The sequence below is a fragment of the Rhinolophus sinicus genome, linkage group LG16 (genome assembly GCF_036562045.2).
Source record: "Rhinolophus sinicus isolate RSC01 linkage group LG16, ASM3656204v1, whole genome shotgun sequence".
NCBI lineage: Eukaryota > Metazoa > Chordata > Mammalia > Chiroptera > Rhinolophidae > Rhinolophus > Rhinolophus sinicus.
The window spans coordinates 25,871,046-25,889,235 of record NC_133765.1 but is presented as its reverse complement, the minus strand read 5'-3'; the positions used below and the strand labels follow the sequence as shown (position 1 = coordinate 25,889,235).

Sequence of the window (18,190 nt, the reverse complement as noted above, 5' to 3'; positions counted from 1 at the left end):
GTAATAAGTACTCAATAAAAGGTAGGGGTCATTATTAATCTATTTAAAATATGGCAAAAATTGCTACATTTGCAATTTATACCAGAGCCTTGGGGCCGTGGGAAAGGCCTAGGTTTAAATTCTGGCTTTGGCCTACTAAACTTTATGGTCTCAGGCAACTCCCACTCCTCTGTTCCTCAGTTTCCCTGTATGTAAGCCAAAGAGTAGGAGTGGTGGCAGGAAGAACTGGTACGATACGAACAATTATTACTAAAATGAACGTATTAACAAGATTGATTAATTGCTGTTTTAAGTACATAAAGAAGATATTCATTACAATTCAGATTTTTAAGGTGGGCCTGGGTTCAGTCTGGCTTTAGCTGACTGCTTTGTGGCCTCAGGGAACACCATTTCTCTGAGCCTCCGTTTGCTCATCTGTAAACCAAGAAGGCAAGAGAAAGAATTAAACAAGATGATACCAGGAAAGGGCCCGGCACACAGCACATGCTCAGTAAATATTTCCCTCCCCTCTGTCCTGCTCTCTGGGGAGGCACCATTTGATGGGTTGCACGGGGCCCCCTGGGGTCAGAACCCTGGGCCCCCTGACCCTCCCTTTTCTCATGCAGGTCTTTCAGCACATTATCCGACGGGAGGTAACTGATGAGGACACCAGACACCTGTCCCGTAAGTTCAAAGACTGGGCCTACGGGCCGGTGTACTCCTCGCTCTACGACCTCTCCTCCCTGGACACGTGTGGAGAAGAGGCTTCCGTGCTGGAGATACTGGTGTACAACAGCAAGATTGAGGTGGGCACCAGGCCATGGGACAGGGGACAGGGCCCAGGGTAGGAGGGGTGTGACTGAGAGCAGGGAAGGCACCCTGGGGCCAAATGGGGGAGCCCAGCCTCTGTAGACCAAAGCAGTGGGTTTGTGGGCTGAGTACAAAGAAAAAGTATCAACTAAATGCCTAGAACAGCGTCTGACACTGGGGAGAAGCGAAATGAGAGGATTGTAAGGGCTGGGCTTTAAGGTCAGGCTGGACTGGGTCGGGATAACAGCGCTGTAATTTCCATGCTGTGTGACTCAGGACAAAAGACCCAACCTCTCTGAGTCCCAGCTTCCTGTTGTGTAACACCGGGATAAGCATAGTGCATATCCCATTGGAGGACCAAATGAGTTATTTTTAGAACAGCCTGGCACAGAGTAAACATTACATGTCAGCTATTATCATTAGTAGTTGTTATATGAAGTTTTGAAAGCTCTTTTTTCACTTAGCAGTATTTTGCGAACATCGTTCTGCACCATTAAATATTCTTCTGCAATATCATTGCTGTGTGTAAATGTACCACATTCTAATGAATGAGTCCTCTATTCTTGGCTGTTGGGTTTGTTTCTGCATTTAACTATTAGGAATAATACTGCAATAGCATCTTTGTGGCTACATTGTGGCTCAGATCCATGGTTATAAAGAAACAAGTCATTAGAGGGATAGGATGCAGCACAAATGGGGCAGAAAGTACTGGGGCCTGGGTGCAGAAGGTCTCCCTTCCAGCCCCAGCTCTGTCTCCTTTGGACGGATGCTGTCCCTTGCTGGAGCTCACTTCTCTCATCTTTGAAATTAGGGATTGACTTGATTTAGATTGGGGGTGACTGAAAGTGTAACACCTCTGGTGCAAACTCTGATTGATGGGTAGTGTCTGCCTAGGGAACTGTATAGAGAACTATTGTGCAGGCCTCAATTATTGATGTCTGCCCTGGGTTCACAGTTGGAAGATTGTAGTGAGTCAAGTGCTTATCACCCTTAGGCTAAATTTCCCAATCCCGCTTCCTGAATCGAAATTTCTGAGATTGAAGCCCAGGGATTTATATTTTTGGCAAGCTACATAGGTGATTTTGCTACCAGAAGCTGGTACTATCCACAGATTGGAGCTGGGGACCATGGGAATAGCTTTCCACCTCTGGGTTCTACGGTATGAATCTAGAATAGGCTGGAAAGGTAAGTTGACGCAGAATTGGGCAGAGCCCCGAATGCTGAGCCTAGGAGTCTGAATCCCCATCAAGTCCCCTGTGAATCTTCGAGTGTTGCTGAAGAATGGGTGAGGAGGAGAAAGCGCTGTCAGGGCAGAGGGTGTAGGAAGGCATGCTAGAGTCAGCCTGTCCACGGGGAGGGCGGTCCCTGACCATCCTGCTTCCCACAGAACCGCCACGAGATGCTGGCCGTGGAACCCATCAACGAACTTCTGCGTGACAAATGGCGCAAGTTTGGGGCTGTTTCCTTCTACATCAATGTGGTGTCCTATCTGTGTGCTATGGTCATCTTTACTCTTACCGCCTACTACCAGCCGCTGGAGGGCACTGTGAGTGACTGTGACATGGGCAGGAGCTGGGGTACAGCCGGGTTCCCATGGTTCCCCTGTGGGAGAGATTGGAGAAAGCTCCGGAACAGGACGGAGAGGTGAACACCCCCAACACCTGAGGGAAGAGAAGGAGGGAGAAGGCTCCCCGGAATCCAGATATTTGGGGCCTTGGGATACAAATGGATCTGGGTCCAGCTGTTGGGGGGCTGGGTGAGAACCTCCGTGTCTCCCACCCCCAGCCGCCGTACCCTTACCGCACCACAGTGGACTACCTGAGGCTGGCTGGCGAGCTCATCACACTCTTCACTGGGGTCCTGTTCTTTTTCACCAATGTGAGTGCTTGGCCCCCAACGCCACCCACCCTGCCCATCCTCTTCCTCCATGTCTTTTAGCTCTCCTCTCTCTTCTTTCTTCTCTCCTTCCTCCTTTTATTCCCCCCTTCTTTTCTTCCACCTCATTCTCCAACCCTGTGCTCTCCTTCTCTGTCTTTTTCTCCTTTCCCAATAGAAAAGAGTCCGTCGTCTTTTCTCTGTACAACTCCCTGCCTCCCTCTCTTCTCTCCCTTGCTCTTTCTCTCCTCTTCTCCCCTCTGCACTTGTGCTGGCTCCACCCTTCTCACATGCCTCCGTCCTACCTCCAGATCAAAGACTTGTTCATGAAGAAATGTCCTGGAGTGAATTCACTCTTTATCGATGGCTCCTTCCAGCTACTCTAGTAAGTGGAGGTCCCTGGGGTGGCAGCTTCTGGGTGAGGAAGATGGGGTTGGGCTGGGGCATCCTCTAGACTGAAGGGGGCCACTGACTCTATTAAGAATAAATTCACTGAGCCTGGACAGCTATAGCCCAAAGCCAGGACAAAGCCAATCAATGTCAAGTAATAGAATCTTCTGATTAAAGCAAGATTCTGCTTTCTAGAGAGTTAACCATATATACCATGGATAGAAATAATTTAACCTCTTATGCTGGTGATTGATAGCTAGTGTCTGCCTGGAGTGCCATGTTGAGAAGAATCTTGAGGCTGTGTTTAGTGGGAAAGAGTGCTGTGATTGATTAATGATGTCTGTCTAGGGCACAGGATTTGTTACTGCTTGTGTGCTACATTTTTTCCCTTTTCCTTAGCGTTAGAGAACAATGAAATTCACTTAGCCCCAAAATCTCGACTGAACACTACTGAATCTTTCTCTAGCAATTCCAGAGGGCATCACTTTGGGCTCTTGCAGGGCCTCAGGACCATTGCACACAAAGTAATTGTCAATTAATTGAGTGTTCTGGTTAATAGAATGCTGGGGAACCCAGCAAATTCACTTTGCTTATCTCCTGGGGGTCTCGAGGGCATCAGGATGTCCTGGTACCCTGGAGGGCTTGGGGCATGTCTCTCCCTTCAGGGCCTCATTGTCTCCTTTCCCCTCTGGCCCCTCTCGTGGTCTCTGCTGGCTGTAGCTTCATCTACTCCGTGCTGGTGATTGTCTCGGCGGCTCTCTACCTGGCAGGGATTGAGGCCTACCTGGCCGTCATGGTCTTTGCCTTGGTTCTGGGCTGGATGAATGCCCTTTACTTCACTCGTGGGCTGAAGTTGACAGGGACCTATAGCATCATGATCCAGAAGGTATGAAGTGGGGGACCTTCTGGACTATGTGTCCCTGGGGGGAGCCACACACGCCATGTACACGTGTGCAGTCAGTGCCTGTGGACCTGAGGTTGTGGGGCACTGTGGGGGCAGCAGGCAGGGCCTGGCCATCAGGGAGGGACAAGGGTGGAAATGGAAAGAAGATTTGGGAGGGAGGTACTGGGAAGCGAGAAACCATGTGTCTCATCTTTGCCTCCATTACCCTGGTGGGGCCTGTAGATCCTCTTCAAAGACCTGTTCCGCTTCCTGCTGGTGTACTTGCTCTTCATGATCGGCTATGCTTCAGGTGAGTTCTCGGTGCCCAGGTGGGCCTGGCGGGGGTGGCGCAAGGACTAGAATGGCAACCCTGATGTGTGGAGGAAAATAGCCAGCATTTGTTGAGTTCTCACCGTGTGCCAGGCACTGGGCTTTCCCAGCCCTGCCTCATTTAATCTGCCCAGCAAAGTTGCAAAGTGAGTACTTTATGATCCCCTTTTACAGATGAGGAAACTGAGGCTTAGAAAGGTTAAATAACTTGCCCAAATTCAAAAGCTAGGAAATGGAGTATTTGCTATTATTGCAAAAGAAGCCACCTAAAACTCAGTGGCTTAAAACAACCATTTATTATTTATTGCTCACAAGTCATCCATCCTGAGCCAAATTGCACTGATCTGGATGGGCTCCTCTGTGTGTGGTCAAGGAGCAGGTTGGCTACCAGCTTACTAGTCTCACTAGGATGGCCTCAGTGGGGGTGACTTTGCTCTCTTCTTTATGGTCACTCGTCCGCCAGCTGGCTAGCCTGGGCTTGGTCATATGATGGTCTGAGGGTTCCCAGAATGTGAGTGGAAGTGTTCAAGGTCACTGCCTGGCACAGCATCACTTCTGCCTTGCTCTATTAGCCAAAGCAAATCTCAAGGCCAGCCTTGGTTCAAAGGGCAGGGAAATAGATTTCACCTGTTGATGGAAGAAGCTTCAAAGCCACACTGAAGGGGTATGGATACAGGGGAGGGTAGATTTTAATAATTAATCTACCAGCCCAGGTCTTTTTTAAAGCTTAATACTGGCTCCCTCCAATGTGCTGCCATGGAGACATGATGTCATGATGCCATGAGACCTCAATGTCACAGGCTGTAGGGGAAGGACCGGAGATGGGGAAACTGACCAAGCCATTGGGCTGGTCCCCAATGGGTAGGTGATCTTCTATCCAGTGCCCAGTAGCGGAAAGGGAGTGACCAACTCAGGCTTCACCAGGCCACGTTCACATCTGAGGAGGTTGGTCTGAGGACCAGCACTGAAGCAGGAGTCTGATGGTGGCGATATTTTAACCCAGATGATTTTGGAGAAGGAGAACTGTAGCCCTAGCTAGGGAGAGAGGGACAGGCCATAGCTGCCCTCTCCCAGGGATAGGACTTGGAAGAACTAGACGTAGTGTCAAGAGTTCCACAACGGTTGTAGTAGGACTCCAGCCCTACTGCAGTCCTAATTATAGAAACTGAGGCAGAAGCTTAGGGGTTAAAGTAGCAACTTAGTGGTCAACTTGGCCCCAGGGCTTTTCCTGCTACAGGACACTAGATCCCTAGTCTGAGATTGACATGACACAAACATGACATGTGCTGCTATTCTCCACTTTTGTGCCCGTGGCAGACATTGCTAATGGATCACAGAACTATTTTTCTGATGAGTCCAGATAAGATCTCAGAATCCTAAATACACATTTCAGCAGCCACTACATGATTGAGTAACATGAGCATATGAGTTGGAACCTGTGTACCATAATCCCAGGCTGAAGGCACTAGGACATGCTATGTCCCACTGACTGAAAGGGCTCCAGCTTCCTTATGCTCCCTGCCCTGGATGGTGTAAGGACAGTTATTGCTGCTAAACTGTGCTAAGAAGGACTCTGAAGCTTCGTCCAGGCTTAGTGGGAAGGGATGAGCACCAAGATCAAAATTTGAGATGTCTGGAGTGGGTGAGGGCCTTGGTGAGCACAACTTCTGGGACAGTCAGGACTAGTACCTGGTGTCAAGTTCCACTCTTCCTCTCTGAGCTGGTATGGGCCCAAAAACAGGAACATGAGAGAGAGTCTTCCCCCTGGAATGCTGGCATTCCAGGCTCCCAAGACCTCTAGGAACTATCCGCTAGATGAGGGCTTCTCAGCCTCAACACTGTTGCTATTTGGGGCCAGATGATTGTCTGGGGGGGGGGGCTGTCTTACACATGGTGGAATGTTTAGCAGTGTCCTTGGCCCCTCCCCGCTAGGTCTCAGTAGCACTCACCTCCAGTTGTGACAACCAAACATGTCTCCAGATGTTGCCAGGTTGAGAGCCGCTGGACTAGATCCTGGGAACCTCTTCCTTGTTAGCAAGAGTTTATGGAAAGAGCAACGGCTTTGGGTTCAGGAGGACCCAGGTGTGGCCCTTGGCTTGGCTTACATGCTGGGTTACCTTGGGCCAGAGCTCTCCCCTCCCCAAGCCTCAGCTTCCCCCTCCATCAAATGGGAATGATTCTCTCCAGCTCTCAGCTTGTGTCTTCACACTCAGCGAATGCCACTGTCACCCCTCCCACAGCCCTGGTGTCCCTCCTGAACCCATGTGCCAACATGAAGGTATGTGACGAGGACCACACCAACTGCACGGTGCCCACATACCCCTCGTGCCGTGACAGCGAGACCTTCAGCACCTTCCTCCTGGACCTCTTCAAGCTGACCATCGGCATGGGCGACCTGGAGATGCTGAGTAGCACCAAGTACCCCGTGGTCTTCATCATCCTGCTGGTGACCTACATCATCCTCACCTTCGTTCTGCTGCTCAATATGCTCATCGCCCTCATGGGAGAGACGGTGGGCCAGGTCTCCAAGGAGAGCAAGCACATCTGGAAACTGCAGGTGAGGCCCCAGGATGCCCACCCTACCCTGCCAACTACCCTTCTTCCCAGATGGGGAGACCTGACCCATTGCACTTCCTCTGCCTTCTGCTCCGGGCCAGCCACCTCCTCTTCTGCCTCTACTTCCCTGTCTGGAAAATGGGCATCAAAGGCTGCTGCCCATTTCCCAGAGCCGCCTGTTGCATTTGCAGTGGCTTCTTGCCTGACCACCAGCAGTGGTCTTAGATTCACCTTGCCGTTCAGCTCACAAGACATGGTCGGCCTCACCCAGCACTACTGAATGAGGTCTGTGGGCACAGGAAATTCTCAGAGAGTATCGACATTGCAGCAGGGGTCCACGCTGAGTCCAGGGGCAGCGTCTAGACTCCACTGCCCCTGAGGATGCTCCGTCATTGAGGAGGAGCCGATGTGGATGTGGGCCCTATTGGCACAGGGGAGCTGCCACTTTGCTTCCCAAAGGTTTCCATGCAATTCTGGAAAGCAGAGGCCCTGGGGGTCACAGCCCGCCTGGGCCACACACAGTTCACAAACCAGAGGTTCATAATAAACAGTGCCATCCCCAGGCCCAGGCATGCAGCACCCACATTTACCTTGACTTGGTGCCTTTCAAGGAAATGGCACAGTGAGGAAAAAAATACCCTCCTCCCAGGTCTGGTCTCAGAGAAACATCTGGGCTTGCTCTTAACCTTAACTATACCACTGATTTCCCCAGGCCTCAGTTTTCCCACTAGGTGTAACTCAGAAGGTGTAAACTGGCAGCCTGTGGAATGCATTTGACCAGCAAAGATTTACTTTTCTTGCACTACCATGTTTTTTAAAAATGTAATGCAAAATTTTTAAGTTAAGAGATTGCATATAAAAATCTGGGTTTCTGGCCTTTCATGAAAAGTTGGAGGCCTGGCAAGGCAGGCCCACACCTCTGCCTGGCAGGGCTTGGGTCGATGGGAGGCAGCTGCCCCCTTTACATGGGGCTGTGCTCCCTGGTTTGCCCAAGTCCCTACCCCTCCCAATAGTAAGTGACAGCGGCTGTGCATAAGCCCCTGGGCTGGGGCTTTCGGGCATCTGATCCTGATTCACTTATTTGTTCTCCTGCCAGGCCCCTGTGGGTATTTGAGTTTATAACCCTGTTTCCAGGGGCAGAAGGAACCAGAAAGCCTAGTTCTCTGCCCACCCCGTCCAATCCCATCATTTCTGCCATTAGGGCAGTAGGCGCCGCTAGCTGGCAGAGCCTCACCAATGGCCTGCGTGCCCCTCCCTCCCTGCAGTGGGCCACCACCATCCTGGACATCGAGCGCTCTTTCCCCGTGTTCCTGAGGAAGGCCTTCCGCTCTGGTGAGATGGTGACGGTGGGCAAGAGCTCGGATGGCACCCCAGACCGCAGGTGGTGCTTCAGGTGAGGCAGGGTGGGCGGGGTAGAACCATTCCGCAAGATTGGGCCCACATTTTCTACCCATTGCAAGATCTCGAGCCACGGAGGCCATGATGGTCCTGGCCACAGTGCAGTTCTACCGGCTGACCTTGGCCAAGTTGCTTTACTTCTCAGCCTCGGTTTCTTCATCTGTGAAATGGGGACTGTGATAGCACCACCCCCTTAGGCCAGCTGGGTGGATTAGATGGGTTAGCACATGAGACATGCTGGGCCAGCCCCTGACACACACTGGGATACCCACATAGCAGCTCTGTCCTTTGCAGAGACTTGGAGGCAGTACTCATTTCAGAGCATCATCCTCTATGATGGAACAGTGGGGTGGCCTTTGGAGCTTTGGCTGAAAGGGGGAAGCCGAGGAATCAGCAGCTTCCAGGGCTTGGGACGTTATGCAGATGTACAGGGAATGCTGGCTTCTTAGGGGAACCCCTGGGTCAATCTTGTCTCTTAAGGTGAATCATTCTTTGTAAAGGGATGGCCGGCATAGGGCGCAGCGTCATTTTTGGAGTCAGGCAAAGTCAGTTTCCGCATCTGTGAAGTGGGGATGATAAGAGCACCCACCTCATAGGCCAGCCAGTCAATCCTGTTCAATTTGAAACCAAAGTTCAAATCCCGACTCTTAATTTATCAGCTTTGTGACTTTGCATGAACAGTTACAAAGCCTCAGTTTCCTCATCTGTAAAATGGGAACAAGGAATGTATCTTCCTCACTGGATCCTGCCATGTAGCAATTGTTCAAGAAATGGAGATTGGATTGAAAAATAACAAAAATGATTTTTAAAAGGAAAAGTTATATTGAGCCAATTTGGGCCCAAGAGGCTGTAATCTATGAGGGTGTCCCAAGAATGAGAGGCGAGAGTATCAAGAAGGAGCTGCCACCCACCTTCAGATGAGTGATTAGCGAAATTTGGTACATCCATACAATGGAATATCATTCAGCCATAAAAAGGAATGAAGTACTTAGACATATTATAACATGGATGAACCTCAAAAACATGCTAAGTGAAAGGCCATGTACTGTATGATTCCACTCACCTGAATTGTCCAGAATAGATAAATTCGTAGAGATGGAAAGCAGAATAGAGGTAACCAGGGTCTGGAGGGAGGGGGAGTGGGGAGTTATTGTTTAATGGGTACAGAATTTCTGTTTGGGGTGAGGAAATGTTTTGGAAATAGATGAAAATATTTTGGAAATAGATAATAGTGATGGTTGCACAACCTTGGAAATATACTGGCGGGTGCCAGAAAAAGTACACATTTTAAGAGATGTTATCTATGTGTTACTTTTTGAAGTTGAATTACGGTAGCAATGTGGAGTATGACGTTCACTCAAAAGATGGCGTTCAATAAATTAAAAAAATAAATTTAAAAAAAAAGATGGCGTTCATCAAATGAATGCTAGCGTCATTCATTGTATTATAATTTTAACACAGTTTTTTCCTTTCTTAAAATGTGTATACATTTTTTGGCACTGAATTGTATACTTAAAAATGGTTAAAATGGCAAATTTGATGTTATATATATTTTAGCAGAATCAAAATACGGAGGAGGGTGTGCTGGGGAGGCTAGAGCAGGGAGGCTGCCTGGGGGTGGGGAAGGGTGCCGTCTCCCTGGGGGCTTCCCCGACCTCTGTCTGTTGTGGCCCCACCAGGGTAGACGAGGTGAACTGGTCTCACTGGAACCAGAACTTGGGCATCATTAACGAGGACCCAGGCAAGAACGAGAGCTACCAGTATTACGGCTTCTCACACACTGTGGGCCGCCTCCGGAGGGGTGAGTGGAAGGACTGGGGGGGTGTTAGGGGAGGGAAGACTCAGGGGTGCAGAGGGGAAGCCCTGGGCCAACCTCATCACTAATTGGTTTGAGCAATCCCATCCCCTTTTTGGGACTCAGTGTTCACATCTGTGGAATGGGAGGGTCGGATGGGCTGACCGCTGAGTTTCCTTTGCTGCTTGTCAATGCCTGGGGTACCTCACTTCCACTACACTAAGTGCATGAGACTCATTGGGGAGGTCATGGGGAGGACATGGGCACTCAGGCATTCTGACCTGGCTTGAATTCTGGTTCTCCCATTTACTCCTGTGTGCTCCTGGGAAGGCACCTTGACCTCTCTGAGCCTCGGTTTCCACCTCTGTAAATAGGGATAATATGTCCCCCTTTAGCTCACTATGGTGTGGCCGGTGTACAGTAGGTGCTCAATATATGCATGTGCCCTCTCCGCCAACCCTTACTTCCGTCATGCTCACTATAGATCGCTGGTCCTCGGTGGTGCCACGCGTGGTGGAGCTGAACAAAAACTCGAGCCCAGATGAGGTGGTGGTGCCTCTGGACAACATGGGAAACCCCAGCTGTGATGGCCACCAGCAGAGCTACCCCCCGAAATGGAGGACTGATGATGCCCCCCTCTAGCGGCTGTGGGCAGGGGCAGGGTCTCCAGCCTGCAGCCCAACCCCATCCCCTCCACCTGCCCATTTCTAGTCCACCTGCATTTCAGTGGTGCCTCTTGGGGGAGCCTCCACATGCTCCTTTGACCCCCAGAGGTGAGGGCCAGGCGGAGATGCCAGGGTGGCCCCAGGACCCTCTGGTCCCCAGGCTCCTGCCCCTAGCTCTGCCTCCCCACCTGGGCAAGGGGTTCCTGACTGCCTGTCTCACTCCCATGGAGTCACATAAGCCAACACCAGGACCCCTCAGCCCACAGGGGCTCACCCCTGCCTCTCCATTATTTATTTGCCCTGCTCTCAGGAAAGCGGCGTGACCCCCACCACCAATGGAACCTGCCAGAGGCCTCAGGAGCCCATTCCAGGCGCGCTGCCTGCCAAGCCCCCAGCCCCACCCTGTGCCCTGGGCTGCATTCCACAGTGTGGTGGCTTTGCTGAGGGCCAGGTCCTCGGGTCGGGTCACATCCTCTGTACGTTCTGTAGAGGGTCTGGGGTTTGTTGGTGCTCAATAAATGTTCATTCACTGATGGTGGAGATGGTGGTGATGTTGGTTGGGGGAGTGGGCACAGGCATGGGATGACAGCAGGAAGATGGGAGAGCTAAGCAATGCCTATGGTGGGGGCACGGAGATGAAAACGAGGGCGGTTGTAATGGCCAAGGTGCTGGTTAGAGTGATGGTTCAAGGACTGGACTGGAGGAGGTGGTGGCCTGAGGGACGGGGGTGCTTGGAGTGGTGAGGGGAAGGTAGAGATGATGGAATGGTGGGAGAGAGTAATACTGGTGGAGGTAACAGTAATGTAGGTGGGGAGAGTAATGCTGGTGGGGGAGAGTAATGCTGGTGGGGAGAGTAATGCTGGTGGGGAGAGTAATGCTGGTGGGGAGAGTAATGCTGGTGGGGAGAGTAATGGTGTGGGGAGAGTAATGCTGGTGGGGGAGAGTAATGGTGGGGGAGAGTAATGCTGGTGGGGAGAGTAATGCTGGTGGGGGAGAGTAATGCTGGTGGGGAGAGTAATGCTGGTGGGGAGAGTAATCCTGGTGGGGGAGAGTAATGCTGGTGGGGGGAGAGTAATGCTGGTGGGGGAGAGTAATGCTGGTGGGGGAGAGTAATGCTCACCAGAGGATACTGGTGCTGGTCGGGGGGTCATGATGTACCAGTGCCGGGGGTGGGGGGGTGGGGGTGGAAAGCTGCTGGGTATGGAGATGGGTGAGCCATCAAGTGTCTTTTTTTATGCAGAAGGATACTTTTCCCTGAGTCCCCCAACTGACCTCCCCTCTTGTGTTATTGGCCATATCGTGTCACATGTCCCATGCTCCAGCCAATCAGCAGGCAGGAAGCAGAAGCTGGCCTAAAGAAGTAGAGGGCAATATGGAGGAAGGTAGTTTCCTCAGCCAGGTCAGGGCTCTGTGGGAAAGGAGGGTGGGGAAATTATGTAGGCAGCCAGTAGCATCTGTTTCAGGCCTTTCCCCAGTTGCCCACCTTCCTATGCCATCTCACCAGTGGGGAATGGACAACATGGTCACCGAGAATGGCTGTGGCTCATTCTGGGGCTATGAAGAGGTCACTTCTCTGGGGGTTTATGGGCTGGGCCTGTCCACAAAATCAAAACACCCTTTTAATTCAAAGGGACTCCATAACTTACTGAGGTGAATGATTAATTCACTCCTTTAAAAAAATAATAATGAAATAATTGTAGGCTATGGATTTTCTTCTGAGTACATTTTTAGCTAAACACGTAACTTTTTCAACAGATTTTCTAAATATTTGATGGTTTGGTTATTGATTCTTTATAACTCAAAAACTGTTTAGGGGCAACTTCAAAGGTTTTCAAGTCATGGAGATATTCTGTTTGTTCTAGTAAGACCTTAAAGATGACCTTTCTCAGTGCCCTTCACAACGTGGGGCACATACTGGTGGCATGCCGTAATATTTTCAGGGGACACATTGGACACAGAATCACTTAGAGGAAAACATATTCCCTTTTCAATTCCTTTTTCGGTTTTCTGTTCTCCTGATTATGACCAAGTCTCAGTTTGATGCTCCTGTGCTTTTAATGCCTTCCCAACAGTTGCTAATCTCTGTCTTTAATAGAGAAAAGCCCGAGGCTCCTCACCTCTGACAGGCAGAGTTAGAGCCAGGAATGGCATTAACTTCTCCCAGACCACAGAGACCATTAGAATGGGGAGAGGTAGTTCCCAAGGGAAGTTGGAATGTTGATACCTGTGCTAGACTGTATCAGTGGCCCCAATTTCCCACTCTTCCCTTAATGCTGTTGCAGTATAACTTTGTGGTGTCCTCTCACTCTGGTCAAAGCATAAATTCATTTCCCTGGGCTTGACCATGTGACTTGTTTTAACCAATGGAATGTTAACACGTTGCATACGGATCACGAGAATCATCACGAGGGATTTAAACCCTGCCGTAAGCAATGTGTTAACAGACATGCCTAGCCCTGCCCCTCCCCCCTGCACCCTTCCCCCCCACCCCACCCCCCAGGATGAGACATACATGGAGTAGAGCGATGTCATCCCAGGCAAGCCTAGCTGAGATCAGAGCTGTTTGTTTTTGTTTTTGTATGCCATTGAGTTTTTGTGATTTTTTTTTAAGTGCAGATATCAATATTGTGGCAATAATGGACACAGGCACTAGAAGAAATAGTAAATAGAACCTGGTCAGGCCAAAAATTGAATGTCTACTGCAGTCCATGTTAGAGACGAAGAGGCGGAGGCTCAGAGAAGTGAAAATTCTCGCCTGGCTGGTAAGTGGTGGAGGTGGAATTTGAATCCAGGCATTCTGCCCTCAGATCCCATCCTGGAGAGAAAACACTGATCTGAGGGGTGAGAGGTGATAAGGCCAGGTCCCTTATGCAATGAAGATCCTGGCTGTCACCTGCCACTTTTGCTGAACCTCTGAGACTGTCAGCTCCCATTTAGAGCCCTCTCCCTTTGAACATGCCCCTAACTTTATTCCAACAAGGATTTCTTATTATGTGCGTGTATGTGTATTTCATAATGATAAAGCACTTGTATGTCATATTTGACAGGAAGGCTTTTTTCATCCCAAGTTTAAAGCACTACTGGGAAATAATTAGCTCTACTCGAGTCAAAAACAATGGGGCCCCATCAGAAAAGACAGTCTCAGAAACTCTCAGCTCTTAATTGAACAATTACCTCTTATGCCTATGAATAGTTCATTATTACATGCCCTGTTATTATTAGCTGTTATTATTGTTTTAGATGAATGCTGAGGATTTTTTAAAAATCAAAAACCATTTTCCACCACACTGTTCACCTCCCCCAAACAGACGCTTCTGACATCCCCAAATGTCGCAGTCGGCAGCTGGTCTCCACACCTTGCCCAGATAGCAGTGTATTCTGATGACTTCAGTTGGTTGCATGGGGCAGTTGAATAGTCCAGGCCTCTGTTCATACTGTTATTAATCTTTGAGTAAGGCACGCCCTACCTTTATTTTTTAGGACTCCAAAATCACTGGGCACAGTGGGGAGATCATTGTTCATCCCAAGTGTAAAGATTGAAACAAAAGGAAGTGGTGGTGATGGAATAAGAGGGCAGGAAGAGGGGCACGAGTGGAGACCGAAGCCCCTGGGATGGAGGGCGGGAGTCTGGGCCAGGATAGCCTGAGCCGCGAGTCGTGTTCGTGGAGGAATCACAAGAAGGAAGCAAATGAACGCAGATAAGGCACATACCATGTGTTAGGCATTTATCTCTCAGGGACCACGTGCAGAACTTACGGACTGGTGCTGATGCCTCCCCCGAAGTCATGTTCCCTCTTCCCTATTTACAGCACCTCATTTTATTTAGCGTTCTCACCCTGGCTCAGGCAACCACGGTGACTCTATTTCCCTTACTAGGTATTGGTAGAAGAATAGCCATGCAAACCAGTTCTGACCCGTGAGACAAGAGAGCAAGTCTGAAGGAGGAGGAAGTCTGGGAAAATAAGAGAAATATAGGAAGATACTGTCTTCTCCTTTGCTGGGCACTGTCGGGTCTGGATGTGATGGCTGGAATGGCAGCCGCCATTTTGGGACCATGAGGGGCTTGGTGGTCCCAAAACATGAAGAGGACATGGGTCCTTGATGATATCTTCAAGTAACTAAATTAATCATCCCTGGGGCCACCCCTACTTTAAGGCTTCTTATGATTGTTTGAGATAAGACATTTTATTTCTCATTTAAACCAGTGAGTCAGGGTTTCCTATTACTCTGCCCAACTCATACAGATACAAGAACAAATTTTTATCCCCACTTGAAGAAAGTGAGACCCAATGAAGTAAACACACTTGCCTAAGGGCAATCACAGCCTGGACATGGGGGAGCCAGGAGCTGAACAGTCTTAGGAGGAGAAACTTTGGTTGAAGGATATATATATTTTTTAACTGCGAGTTTTTGGCTTTTCCAAAGCATGCACACAGTCCTTTTTCTCCACAGCAACAGGCTGTAATGGCTTCTAACAGGTGAGGACAAGGGCGGTTGGTTGGAGCTGAGATTCAAACCCAGGTCCCCAGATCCCAGCTCACAGTCTTTTCAGTATCTCAAGTAGCTCAGTGACATCGGAGAGTCCCCCGTGCTCTTAGCCTCTCATTTGGGATGCACCTGCTGGATCCCACAGATTAGCCTTTGGCCCTGCTCAGGGTGGGGCAGCTAATCCTGAGATTGGCCACTAGGGGCCGCTGTAGTTACATCCAGGGGCCTCCTCAGAGGCCTGAGGGAAATTTGGAAGCAGGGCACATGGTTGGAAGGGCCCCTAGCTGAGCTCCCCTTAATTGTGCCCTGAGACTTAAGACTCAGGAAATCCCTGCCTCTCCAGCACCCCACCACCACCACTACAAGGAGAGAAGCTGGCCTAAATCCACCTCTGGAGAGTCTAGGACCTAGTTGCTGTGTGCCCTCAAGCAAGTTGCCTCCCCTCTCTGAACCTCACTTTTCAAAATAGGGATACACATCCCCTCTTCTCAAATGAGGGCTCCCTCTCTCCCTGTGAGTCTTCCCCCTCTTTTGGGTCTATTTTGATGGCGGACAAAGACCATTTAAGATGTGGTGGCCCCAGAAGTGAGGCCCAACATTTCCAGGTCAGGGTTGGATTCCAGTCCTTGCTCTGCCACAAACTTATTATGAGACTTTGTATTGCAGTTGGGAAAACCGATCAAGTCTCTCTCCTCTCGGGTTCTCAGTTTCACCAATTGCAATACAAGAGGCAGGACTCAGTATTTCCTGAAGTGTTGTTTGTTCCTTGGGATGTTAATAGAAACAAAAACTTAGATGATCAAAAAAGTTAGGGAAATGCTGAATTAAAGTTGAAAGGGTGTCTTGCCTGCAGGACTTTTCAGAGCCTTTAAAATGCTAAGGTGATGTGTTTCACTCCAAGTGGGAGGGGGGATTCGAATCTGTTTCTCAAACTTGTGTGACCTGGAAACTCAACTTTTCAAGGTGACAATCATCTGGACTAGGTGGTGACAGAAATGACACACCTAACTTTTGGGGCATCTCTTACCTAACAGGCTCTGTGCTGCCTGGGGGATTTGACCACCCATCTCCTATGTTCAACCCCCATGGTGCGTGCTTTGTAACGTTAGCCTCACTTTACAGTGGAGAAAGAGTCAGCTCAAAGTGGGCGATCACTTGCCAAAGACCACATGCGGGTGAGGGGCAGTATCAGAATTGGAACCTCCAGGCACCCACTGCCCTCTGGTGGCTGGGGTGGGGGTTGCCTCTCAAAGACAAATTTGCCCTGTCATCCTCATCACACATCACCTGGTGCCATCGCAGTCTGTCAGGTGCCACCATCGCCTTTGACAGATCAGGAATTGAGACTCAGAGAGGCCACACAAGTCGCCCCCGGGTCACACATGGAGTCTATGGGATACTGATGTCTCTTCCCCTCCTCTTGCCACCCTCTGGCAAGCTGGTGATGGTGGTGATTTAAACAAAATATTTTGTCCACTGGGCTCGCCCACGTCAGCCACGTTCCATCTTCCAGGGGGCTGGTGGGGACGCCCAGACCCTTTAAGAGAGTTCAGATGCGCAGGCGCAGTGCAGCGGAACCTCGGCGCGCCTGAAACTTACATGAGCGCAGTCCTGGCTGCAGCTGGGACCTGAGCCTTAAACTTGCTGTTTCGAGGCAAGTCAGGGGTCGAACTTGTCTCAGCTTCCCCTTCCCAGAAACGGGACTGCTCTAAATGCTGGGCAATGAGTTAAGGAAACACGGAGCCACCCTGGAAAGGTCAGTGTCCCTATAGCAATCCCTCTATGCAGGTATTTGCCGAAGCTCTCACGCCCCTCGGGGGCAGCTCTGATGTCTCTGGGAGATGTGGCGATCTTTTAATAGTTGTTGTGACAGTAATTGGTAACAATATAGTCGAGGTTATGTGCCAGCCACATGTCGCTACTGTACTGGATTGCTTAGCTTTAAGCGGTGTGAGACCAAGAACTAAATGGAAAGGAGGGGTGTCCCCGGAGAGACTTAAGAGACAGAGGAAGGATTGCACCTGGTTAGGGGGCTGGACCGGATGGCAGATTCTCCCCTCTGCTCCTTCATCAGCCCGGGGTCTGGCAGCTAGAGATGTGGGACTCAAGGCTGGACTAAGATTCTGGAACCAAACAGGCCACGTTTGGGGGTTGGCAGTGGTTTTATGTTCTGTGCGTAGAGCGGCAGTTAACTCTAACTGAATCAGAAAGCCTGTGTTCTTTCTATCCCCGCTGCTTCTCCGTTCTCCATCCTCAGCTGTGTGGCTTTGAGCAAATCACTGCCCTTCTCTGGGCCTTACTAGCCTCATCTGTGACATGGGAAGGTGCAGCTGTGTCACCTGTCGCGCGTGTGCCTGCACAGGTGTGAGGACTATATACAGTAGGTCCACAAATAGCTTTATTTCGATCAATGATGTTTCATTATCACGCTGATGAGATGCCACAGGAACTTAACTCTTGTTTATGTCAAGTGGCCTATGGAGACCTCGGTTTTGTCATACATTGTTTTGCTTCAAGTCGCAGACCTTATGGACATTAAATGAGGGCTTACTGTACCGTTTAGCGCTGCAGCTGGTGACTAATCTGCCTGCAGTGATTGTGGGTGGTTGGTAATTGTAGCAGCGATAGTGACATTCTCATTGTCACCTGTGCTGCCCCTCCAGTGTTGTCATCAAAGGTGATTGTATAAAGGACAAGGGTGCCGCGATGTTGGAGGGCCCTTTGAGATCAGCTGGCTTAGCTGCCAGGGAGAAGGAACCCTGCCCAGGCACCCAGGGAGCCTGTGCCAGGCCAGGGCTGGAACCCCAGCTGGGCCTGGGGCCGGGCTCAGACTGTGCCACCCACGTGCTCCAGCCTACACTGTACACTGACCTGCCTGGCAGAGGACGGTTTCCCAGGACAGGAGGTGGGTCCTCAGCTCCCACCTGCAAATATGAGGGACCTGGCCTGGAGGGTGGTTCTAGTCTCACCTCCATCCCCTCTCTGGATGCCCCAGTGTGGGTGGGCATGGCAGTGGGTGCA

At 50.3% G+C, this 18,190-nt stretch overlaps 1 protein-coding gene across 1 annotated transcript in view; it reads left to right on the top strand.

Moving 5' to 3' along the window:
- Window positions 1-11,221, top strand: part of TRPV4 (transient receptor potential cation channel subfamily V member 4) — a 35,456-nt gene extending 24,235 nt beyond the window's left edge. The window contains exons 7-16 of the mRNA XM_019757531.2: window positions 606-785; window positions 2,177-2,335; window positions 2,575-2,667; window positions 2,976-3,049; window positions 3,775-3,940; window positions 4,181-4,247; window positions 6,508-6,824; window positions 8,089-8,216; window positions 9,901-10,022; window positions 10,501-11,221. Coding sequence (XP_019613090.2) covers window positions 606-785; window positions 2,177-2,335; window positions 2,575-2,667; window positions 2,976-3,049; window positions 3,775-3,940; window positions 4,181-4,247; window positions 6,508-6,824; window positions 8,089-8,216; window positions 9,901-10,022; window positions 10,501-10,658 — 1,464 coding nt within the window. The 3' untranslated portion in view covers window positions 10,659-11,221. The remainder of the gene's footprint in view (window positions 1-605; window positions 786-2,176; window positions 2,336-2,574; window positions 2,668-2,975; window positions 3,050-3,774; window positions 3,941-4,180; window positions 4,248-6,507; window positions 6,825-8,088; window positions 8,217-9,900; window positions 10,023-10,500) is intronic.
- Window positions 11,222-18,190: the final 6,969 nt, after the last annotated feature.